This window comes from Silene latifolia, chromosome 4, assembly GCF_048544455.1.
Source record: "Silene latifolia isolate original U9 population chromosome 4, ASM4854445v1, whole genome shotgun sequence".
In the NCBI taxonomy this organism is placed as follows: domain Eukaryota; kingdom Viridiplantae; phylum Streptophyta; class Magnoliopsida; order Caryophyllales; family Caryophyllaceae; genus Silene; species Silene latifolia.
Window position 1 is genome coordinate 70,706,943 of NC_133529.1, and position 11,669 is coordinate 70,718,611.

The following is an 11,669-nucleotide window of genomic DNA, read 5'->3' on the forward strand; positions in this document are numbered from 1 at the left end:
TCTAGTCATTACATAATGAAGCCCATCTATAACAGGATCTGCCACGTAAAATACCTGATTCACTTGGGATGGCATGACAAAAGGATCATCGACCGAACAAAATTTGTTCACATTTACACAGATCATGCCATATTCATCTTTCTCGACATGATACCACTCACAGCGAAACAAAACCACACTAAACTGTGACCAATAATTGAGCTCAATTATTTCTATAATCGCACCGTAATAGGTTACCTCGCCATCAATAGGATTTTGGTCTTTAGAACTAGAAAAACTAGAAGTTAAAGCTGATAGAGTTACACCACTATTTTGTGTCTTGCAACGAGCATCCCGAGTTTTAGTGTAAAACTCATAACCATTGGCGTAATATCCTTTATACCTCTTGGCTGTAGGACTAGGCCCTTTTGCGAGCCAAAATATTTTTTTGAACACGATTTCATTAACTACTTTTTCTTTCAACCAGTTGGCAAAGTCATGGCTATGGTTTTGAGCACGTTTCCATTTGCTTTTCTTTCGCTCAGAGTTCACAAAGGCTTCGTGTTCTCTGGGGAACAATTATAAACACAACATTAACGGTTAAAAAAACATGTTTTTTCAATTTTTAATTTAATTCACTAACAAGATTGATAAAAGTTACTTACTTTATATATTGATCCACCTCATTACTGTCTGTATTAAAAAGGGCATAACGATGTGCTTGTTCACAGACCTTTGGACTTAATGTAAACAACTTTCCAACTCTCTGCCTTTTCCCTCCCAAAGGATGACCAACATTAGAAAAGAAAGCATTGTCTAAATCTTTAACATCATTAGCTGACAATTCATTACTGCCTTTTGTCCCCACTCCTTCATTCATGTATCGAGAGCAGAAGTTCATACATTCCTCAATTAAATACCCTTCTGCAATAGATCCTTCAGGACGACCTTAATTTCGTACATAAGATTTCAACTTGCATAAATATCTTTCAATGAAAAACATCCCTCTTCCATGCACAGGACCCCCAAGCCTAATTTCCTCCACTAAATGAATCGGCAGATGCACCATTATGTCAAAGAAGCTTGGCGTGAGAAAAATTTTTCAAGCTCACACAATATTTCAACAATTTCAGTTTGCAAGTAGTCAAGTTCTTTAGGTGTAAAAACCTTACTATACAATTTTCGAAAGAAATTGCCCAGTCTAATCAAAGGAATGGACACATGTTTTGGAAGGGTTCTCCGCACAACAACTTGTAATAAATAGTGCAGGATGATATGAGCATCATGGCTCTTATATCCGGACACTTTCTTTTGCACGCAGTTTACACACCGTGAAATATTAGATGCAAAACCATAAGGCAATTTTGCTGATTTCAATACACGACAGAAAATATCTTTTTCTTTTGGAGACATAGAGTAACAAGCTTTTTGGAAAATAACCTTCTTTTTATCATGTGAAAGTTGAGGATGCAAGTCTTCTTTAATTCCCATATCTAAAATGTCAAACCGAGCATTTGCATGATCTTTACTCTTTCCAACAATATCAAGTAAAGTTCCTAGCACATTGTCAAATACATTTTTTTCAATATGCATTACATCAAGATTATGTCGACACACATTATATCTCCAGTATGGCAAATAAAAAAATATGGACTTTTTCTTCCAAGGGGAATCATTGTTTTTTGGTTTCTTTTGTTTTTTTCCGAAAGAGTTCACAAAACCAGATACCTCGTCTAACACATCACACCCAGTTAAGGGTTTAGGTGGAAGTCTTAACTCAACCTTACCATTGAATAACCTCTTGTTTCGCCGCCATGAATGTTCAAGATCTAGAAATTTGCGGCCACCCATGTAACACATTTTTTCGCTATGTTTTAAATAACATGAATCAGTTTCATGATTACAACTAGGGCACGCAAACTTACCCTTTGTTTTCCATCCCGACAACATTGAATATCCGGGAAAATCACTTATTGTCCAAGCCAATGCAGCATGCAATGTAAATGTTTCGTCCTTAGATTTATCATACGTTTGAACCCCTACAGTCCAAAGATCCTTTAGCTCCTCAACCAGGGGTTGCAGGTATACGTCGATGTTATTACCGGGACCCTCAGGTCCTGGAATGAGTAATGATAACATAAAATACTCTGGTTTCATAAACATCCATGGTGGCAAATTATAATTGATTAACACAACAGGCCATGTACTGTGAGCAACACTCATTGTCCTAAATGGATTAAATCCGTCGGAAGCTAAACCTAACCTCACATTTCTAGGTTCACTAGCAAATGAGGGGTATAGAGAATCAAACTTTTGCCAAGCTAGCCCATCCGCGGGGTGTCGTAAATACCCATCTTTTGGACGTTCATCGGCATGCCAAGTCATAAATTCTGCAGTTTTTGAACACATATATACTCGTTGTAATCTAGGTTTTAGTGGAAAATACCACAAAACCTTTCTTTGGAATTTTTCGAGTCTTTTTTGAGATTGATTTTCTTCACATGGTTTCCACTTAGAGGTATGACATTCAAGACACTCATCAGCTTGCTCATTCTCTTTCCAAAATAGCATACAATCATTAGGACATGCATATATTTTAATATAGTGAAGTCCTAAGTCCTTAACAATGTTTCTAGATTCAGTATAGTTAAGAGGAATCTTTGCCTCTGGAACCATTTCCTTCAAAAGTTCTAGAAGATCATTAAATGCGACATTGCTAATTCCATGAAGGGTCTTAAACAAAAGCAATCGTATCAAGAAAGAGAGTTTAGAAAATCTTTTACAGCCAGGGTATAACTCTTGTTTGCCATCCTCGACCAACTTATAAAACTTTATAGCTTCATCATTTAGACCATCTTCTACCCCAGTAGATCCCTCAAACCCATTTCTAAATGTGTCATTTAACAATTCATCAGTATTGTCCATAAAACTCACCCCTTCATCTAGTTTTTCAATGAAAGGTTGAGTTTGCAATGGTTCCTCACCATGGAAGATCCACTCATCATAATTTTCAACAAAACCAAATGCTTTTAGATGATCAAAGACCTCATCTCTCCGTAACTTGATGAGCGATTTTTGCATCGCTTACATGGACATCTAATCGACCTCCTACAACAACCTTAGAAAATGATGCGTTTAGAAACTCAATGACCCCATTTTCATACTCTAAGCAATCGCCTAGGTAAATGCATCCAACTTCTATCTGTCCTCATCACTTTATACATTTGGAATAATATTTGAAACGGGAATAAATTATTTATAAATAATGATAAACTCAAGTAAAAACTACTCCTTTATGTGTATCTCAATTAAAAAATACTCCTTTACGATCAATTAGCCGAATTCAATTATTTGTTTCAATCAAGCTCATACTACAGGCACTTCATTCATTCTGTTTACAGTGAACAGAGATAATTTTGACAGGATTAAAATTCATTTGCATCAACCATTATACAAGTCATAATCAAAACCTTTATGATCAATTAGTCGAATTCAATTATTTGTTTCAATCAAGCTCATACTACAAGCACTTCATTCATTCTGTTTACAGTGAACATAGATAATTTTGACAGGATTAAAACTCATTTGCATCAACTATTATACAAGTCATAATCAAAAAATTATTCATCCAAGGAATTTTGAAATCAAATATCAATTTGCATCAACCATTATACCGTCTTATACAATCAATTTCACCAAACAAGACAATCGCACACAATTAAAATTCATCCAGGATTAAAATTCATTTGCATCAACCATTATACCGTCTTATACAATCAATTTCACAAAACAAGACAATCGCACACAATTATTCATCCAAGGAATTTTGAAATCAAATATCAACTCATATAATTCAACAATTTATAAGAAACAATTAGGCTTCCAATTAAATATCGTAATTCAATGTGAATATCATATATCATACCAATCAACACAACTGAAAACCCAATTCGATCAAAGACAAATTATAAAGAACAGATTCGATAAAAAAATTGAATATTACTGAAATTACCTGAGATAAAGCCGATTAGAGACTATGAAGGAATCTCCACGAATTGAATTGAATCAGCGTGCTGTGTATAGAGGGTATATGTCTTTGATCGAATTAAACCTAGAATTTGAATCAGCGTGATGTGTTTTGATGAGGGTTTATGTGACGATTGGTTTAGAAGATGACAGTGTTATTTTTTTATTTTTTTCATTTGACCGCCAAAAATTTCCGCCAACATTTGAGGTAAATGCAACGCTTTTTTGTTTTTTCTTTTTTTCTTTTTTTTTATTGAAGAAAATACTACAATTATGTAAAAGTGTTGCGGTAGACTATATTATGCAACGTTTCTTAAAAAAGTGTTGCAATCCTACCTATTTTGTCTAAGATGCAACAATTTACAAAAATGTTGCAAGTCAAGTGTTGCTATCGCTTCATTTTGTAGTAGTGTAGGGGTAATTAGACACAATAAAATCACGATTAATGCCTAATTACAAGTTAATCCTTTAATTGCTAATTAAGCCAAGAAGAAATCACATTCATTAGCACAATAACAAGGTGTTGCAAAGATGAGATTACAAGGAAATCACACTTAATAATCCCAACAACAATAAATTAAGGAACTTGATTAATTAAGCAACAAGGAAATCACACTTAATTACTCAATGTAAACAAGGATTCCAAAATTCAAACAATAAACACAAAGGATTAACAATGATAATGAAATTAAGGAAAGATTAAGTAGTCTTACAACCAAAGATTACACCTTTGAGCCGGATTAAGAAGAGGAGATTAGTTCTCCATAGTAGATCTAAACCTAATAAAAAAGATGAATAATTCCCAAAATTACAACTTGATTAATTAAAATGAGTATAAGATGTCTTAACCTAGAGGAAAACATCCTATATATAGCATAACATAACCTAATAATCATGGGCTTAACATAGGCAAAGCCCGTAACACAAAACGGAACCAACCCAGAAAACTCGCACCGTGCGAGTTCTGGGGTCTGAAAACTCGTACCGTGCGAGAAAGGCCCTGGAACGCGTTTTTCCATCGTTGCTTGCTTGATCCTTGGAAGGCTTTCTCATGATGTTTCTTCAATGCTTGTTTTTCACCCTTCCATTGATGCTTCTCTTGGTATCTTGGCACCTCATTCTTCCTTAGAAAACCATGCTAAATGGTAAAGCACTCGGAATTTGTCAAATGACGTTAAAAATGTCGAAAACCGTTACCAAATGTTACCAAATGAGCTCCAAATGATGCCAAACGAGTGTAGAAATAGGAGCTCATCAGAAGGACGTAACGAGTCTAGCAACGAGTATGGTTTGGCATGACAAGAATTCGAACGTGAATACGACAAATTTTGGATCAAGGGGGTGTGTTGGATTATTATGATCCAAATTACTCTAAGTTTGATTTAATTAGTTAGTTAATTAGTGGCTAATATAATTCCTCACAATGTGCCACTATAGTAGTTGGTCAAATGATAGTGTTCATGTTTGTAGTTAGTTACTTAGTTGGCCGTTTATCAAGGAGTGGGTTAACACCACTTCCTAGTTTTTAGTATTATTAGTTGAGTTTAAACCTATTTAAGGGCTGTAGCTTGTAGGTGTAATCGGTTAATTTGAGTCAGTTTACAAGAACTTTCTCCCTATGTTTCACTCTCCTCTCTCATTTTTAGTCTATCACGGGTCAGTCGGATTCGGGCCGGGTCAGGACTGGGCCGGGCTTGGCTTGGGAGACATAAAACCGGCCTGAGATTGAGGGCGGGTCAGGTCGGGCTAAGGCGGGCCGGGTCTGGAAAAAGGTGACCCGAGAAGCGGGTTTTAGGGCGAGTTCCGATTAGGACGGGTCGAGCTTGTCAATTAAGGACCCGGAACCGGCCTGGAAATAGGACGGGGCGGGTCGAGCCGGGGCGGGTCGAGCCAGGGCGGGTCGAGATGGTCTGGGCCAAAAGTGACCCGGTGGGCGGGCCAGGCTGGGCTGACTCGCACTTTTGAGTTTTGACCACCCCTACACCCAACAATGAAATACTTTTTCAACGAGGGGCTCGTTTTCAATGGTTGGGTGAAAATTACAAACGATAGTATGAAAAACCACTCAAACTATTGCAAAGAGGGCAGAGATACGAAGATAAGGACGCGAAAACACAGAAATCGGTTAAGAAACGAAGGAGATATGAGGGTTTGAAGTTGGGAACTCGAAGTAAGGACAAAACTGCGAAGGGTTCGAAGAACCTGATTTCAGTAGACGAAACACATGTATTTTGAAAAACGACCACCATATGACGGTTCTAGACATCAAGGGCTATCACAAGGAAGTCACGGTTTCAACTGTGTCGACTCGAGTGAAAAGAACGACGCTTGCAGTTTTGGCAATACGGAAAACGCAACTGCAGTAGCAGGTTTGCATTTTGCTACGAGGGGTTTGTATTGGACGTTATACTCGTCCTATCTTTGGCGCATGTGACTGTTGAGGTTCGGGTCATAATTATTGTATGCCCGTGTTTGTAAAACTCGTTTCAAGTCAGCCTAAGTTTGTATACTAATAAAAATAAAGATAAATTACTTCTTGTAAAAATACAAAGGTCTTTTTTGTCAAACGTCACCTTATAAAATTGTGTTTTGTGAAACGTCACTTTTAATAATTTTTTTGGTTTTTTGCCACCTTTAAAAATTAATAATTGTTTTAACAGTACCAAATGGTTGGAATCTGGATAAGAATAAAAAACTCCGGCACTAACTTGTTTTATTCTTTTCATTTCTCTCCAAATTTTCCCTCCATTTCTTTGCCTTTCTTTTCCCTCCATTTCATCTACACTATCTTTTCTCCTTTCTCCTATCTATTTGACGCAATAAAAAGTGTATAATGACGGTTGCGAATACAGTACCCTCGAAGAAGTAAAAAGCAGAGATTATTGCTGTCCAACATTCCTCATCCTCCACTTTATGATGAGGACATGTAGGCCGTGCAAGTATAGCAGATATTTAAGAGGTATAACCCGGTTCACTCTTGCTTCTTTAGCTTTTGATAGATTAAACCTAGAAGTGGACTAGTGAATTAAAAGATAAGATGAATAATCTAAATTTTATTGCATTGGCTTAAGAAATTGGTGAAGATAATTAGGGGAAAAGGAAATATTAGATACCAACACAAACTCATAAGAAAAGAGAAAAAGGTGAAAACAAAGGAAGGAGGATGAAGGAGTCTCGAGGAAGGAGGGATGGAGGGTGATAATGGTGCGGAAGGAAAGTGAAGGAGTGAGGAGGTAGTCGAATATGAAGTCAATGCCGGAATTATTTTAATTTTAGTCAAACTCCGGCCATTTGGTACTCTTTAACAATTTTCTTTTTTTAAAGGTGGTAAAAAACCAGATTTTTTTTGAAGGTGGTGTTTCACAAAGTGCCCTATATTAAAGGTGGTGTTTGACAAAAAACCCAAAATACAATTCGTGCTAAAATTAGGCGATTAAAATTTGTAAATCTAAATTTATCCTATTTAATAAAATAACGCCTAAATTAATTATTACTACTGTGATTATAAAATATTAGTACGAAATATTATTTACAAATGGTTCCAAAATAAACGTATCGATTTAACGAAAATAACGGGTGTTACAATAGTGTTGCTCATGCTTTAGCCTACGTTTTTCTTAGAGTTACATGTATGGGCGGAACTACTCGGAAGAGCTATCATCTATTGCGAAAGATGCTGTAACTTTCGGTTAATACTAGCAATGTAATGCCTTCGGGCTACTTTACCTCCAAAAAAAAAAACTAGATGATGTATTTTTATAAACTAATCGTTGCGCCGCACCCTCTCGGGCGCGGAGTGTAATACCCCGTAGTTTAGTGAAATTTATATAACTAATTTACGTAATTCAAATAATTGATCATGACGGTTATAATTAATAATTGTGAATAAGACGGAATGATATAATAAAATAATAGAATAATAGAGTAATGGGTCGGAATGGTAATTTGGTAATAATAATATATGATAATTTATATGGTAATAGTGAATGATTATTATGTTATAATAATAGTAATACGATAATAATAATAATAAGAATAGTAATAATAATAATAGTAATTGTATTTATAGTAATAATATTTTTTATGCGACGGTAATTAAATAAATAAAATAATAAAGAAAGACGGGACTAGATTTGGGTCATGTGCTATAGGGCTTGGGTCGACTATATATGTTGCGTAAATTGGTTGATTAACTGTCGGGATCGGATAATTACTAATAATAATAATAATTATATTTTATATTTCCTAATCGGTTCCTTATAACCTTAGCCTACCAATATAAATAGATGAAACCTCAAACAATAGTCCTTATTATTCAACAAATCTGGAAAATAATTTATAAAGAGAGAGAGGGAGAATAGCAAGGGGAATAGCAAGGAATTTATCGTCTTTTATCGTCTCAAGGTAATATTCTCAGACCGTCTCATGTATATACTTTGCTATATTATAACTCGTAAACTAGACCACCATATGACTTGCTTTGACTGTGACCTTGACCGTGGGACATCAGGGAATGGCCAGACCCACCGTTGACCACCGTTGACCGACGGGAGAGGGTGTTTTCGGGGGTTTTATGTGGTGGTTGCGGGTGTTGTTTAACACGTTTACTATACTGTATTGAACCCATATGCAAATCTTGATGGACCTTGGTTGGGTTAGGATGGTGCCTGAGGCTGCGTAGGACACCGTCGGTGGTCAGGGATGGGTAAAGGCGGTGAATTGGGTGGTTACCTTGCCGGAGTTGCGGGAAAAGGGTAGTTGTTGTTTTCGCATAAAACCTGTTTTATACACCTACCCGTGACTTATTTGACTCGGGCCTTGGTTGGTTGGGTTCGGGGGGGTTAGTCGGTGATAGTGGTGGTCGTAGGTTGGTCTGGGGTGGTGGTTAGCGTGGTGGTTGACCGAAGTTGCGTTAAACAGGGGAAAGACAAGGGAGTGTGTCGGTTAGGTTATTGTTAGTTGTTGTCGTCTGGTGGGGGTGCTTGTGGGCCGTGAGGTAGGAGTTGTTGGTGGTGATGTGGTGCGGTGCGTCCTGTAGTGGTGGTGATCGTAGGTATTGTCGGGTTTTCGGTATTGATGAGGTTGTGGTTGGGTTGCTAGGGCGTGAGTGTTTGGGTGGTAGGGGATGGCTAGGTTGGTGATTAGTGGTTATTGAGGTGTGTCGTGGTGCGGGTTAAGAGGCGGCAGGATTGGGTGGTGTTGATGGTGGCTAGTGGGGTCGTGAAAGATGGGTTTAGGAGGGGGTGTTGGTGATTGGTCTTATGCGGTAATGGTGGGAAGGGTCGTGGGTTTTGAGTATTTGTGCGTGGGTTGATTATGGGTTTGGGTTTTATTCATTTGTGACGGGCTTTAATGGTTATGTTGGGTGGCTCGGGTTATGAGTAAATCGGGTTTTATGATTGAAGCGGGATTTGAATATCGTAATGAATTTGTAATGAATTAGTAATTAAGTTAAGTAATAAATAATAATTATAAGTTTAATTATAAAGGATGAGAATAATGAATAATGAATTGTTATTAATAAGGGAATAATTATAATATTTTGATTAGGTGACGGTTGTGAAGAATTATAATCTGATCGGATTGCTTTATTTATTGGATTGCTAGAGCTACGTAATTAGAATTGCTTGCTTATCAGGTAGGGATAAATCCTACTCAACTTTTACTCGATAATGTTTGTTGGATGTTTTATATTAAAGTGAGTTGATCATATGTGAATTGTGTTGGTTGATATAATCGTAATTGTTGGAAGGGAGATTTATATTGCATATGTTGGTTATTCAGTTTAATACTGGCAGACATCCCTTCGTGGTGATGTAGATTATTATTTAGGCTATATTGGCAGACGTCATGGTAACAGCCTTCGGGTGACGTATTACATATTTATTCTGGCAGACGATATTTATCGTATTTACTCGAGGCAGGCCCCAGATTGGTCTGCAGGCCATCTGGTGGATATTACTCAACTATATGTTGAGGCAGACATTACCTTTTGGTAATGTAGTGTATGTTTACTCACCTTCGGGTTGAGGCTGCCCCAGCCAGGGATTGGCGGGATGATTAGTGTAACGAGTAAGTAAAAGAAAGGAGCACGTTGTCAGGGGGTTGTGCAATGAAAACGAAAATTGGATTCTTTATCGTATGTTTTTGTTGTTAGTATTTATTCCTACTCAACCTCGCGGTTGACTGTGTATTCGTGAACACCTGTGGTGAACCGTTTTATGGGGAGCAGATTTGACAGGTACTAAAGATTAGCTGGCTCGGGAGCATTGGGATGAGAGCTCGACTTGGACCATAGTTGAAGTCTAGATCACATAGAACAATTATATCACTTTATTTATTTCCGCTGCCAGTTGTAATTATTTTATATTAAGTTTTAGTTAGTTAAATTTATAATAAACATGTAATCGCTAAGTTTTAATTTAAAGTACTTTGGTATTGTTGTACTTTGTTATTCACTACCTCGGGAAACCGAGATGGTAACAGTCCTATTTATTTGGGAGTGTCTAGCTAAAGGCTCCTGAATAAATGGGGGTGTTACACGGAGCCCCAATTTGACAAACCACTGACATGATTCTTACGTTATTCGCTTTTAGTTAATATGTGCTTGGCCTTAGAATGGCAGGCGAATTACTTTATGAAGTTGGGCTCTACCATTTAGCAGATAGAACGACTGGCTAAATGCTATAGTATAGCGTCGGTGTGAGGACGTACAAGATTTTGAGAGCGATAACAGCTTGTAGCTACCGGGCGCGGAACTGCGTTTTGGAAAACAGTTTGGGAGTACACATGCCAAGTTAGCAGGATGGATTCTTAACTTTTAATCATTTATCCCCAATCTGGATAATCGTTTATCCGACGGTGAGAGGATGCATTTGAATAGAAAGGGATGTTCCCCATCATCTGCTCGTAAACGCCAGCGGAACGTAGTAAGCATGCGAAAAAAAGTCGTAAAATATTAAGCGAAACGCCTGTGACAGTAAAGCACACAATTTAAAAAAAACATTCTCGTGCAAATTGAAATAAAGAAAGAGATAATAACGGACGATCAACACAATTAGCAATCTTGCTTAGAAAAAACTCCCTAACAGGCGAGATGCCGCAATCTAACTACATAGTACGAACTATTGTAGAGTAACATGGGTGTATTTGAAAAAAAAAAGTATCTTTCCTAAACACACAAACCAATATGAATGTAATACCGCAACTCCTTATAAATTAGCGGAATACCTTGCAGAATAGTACTAAACATGCCGTGTAGCTAAAGCATCAGAATGCCTTGCAAAATTTAATTTCTCTACACACTATAAATAGACCAATATAGAACCCACAGGTTTAAAGCGGTATAGCTTACACATTCACAAAAAAAGTAAGTGTTATAAACTTGGGCAGCAATAAAGAGCCTACCTAAAATATTGTAACGCAATAAAATAATTACTACAACACAATCTCACAAGCGGCATTCAATCATTTTGAGTAACCCCAAATCTTGCATCGAATCTGTCTTCCTGCACATTAATAGCAAAACTGCTTATGTTTCATTTAAATCATTAATACATTCCTTATATTAGCAATATTACAAATTAACTCGGAAGCGTTAGGATAAACCACAAGTATCAGATCATGACCAGAATAAACTAAATCCAACATATCAACCCCCAAAC

At 37.0% G+C, this 11,669-nt stretch overlaps 1 protein-coding gene across 1 annotated transcript; it reads right to left on the bottom strand.

Moving 5' to 3' along the window:
• Positions 1 to 1,047: 1,047 nt before the first annotated feature.
• On the bottom strand, positions 1,048 to 3,060 carry LOC141651633 (uncharacterized). Its single transcript, XM_074459334.1, has one exon. It carries the CDS (start codon positions 3,058 to 3,060, stop codon positions 1,048 to 1,050), a length of 2,013 nt encoding a protein of 670 aa, XP_074315435.1.
• Between the last annotated feature and the right edge of the window lie 8,609 nt (positions 3,061 to 11,669).

What these genes read in the sequence shown, in the direction of transcription:
- LOC141651633 (XM_074459334.1), bottom strand. Translation starts at nt 3,060, where the DNA reads ATGCAAAAATCGCTCATCAAGTTACGGAGAGATGAGGTCTTTGATCAT.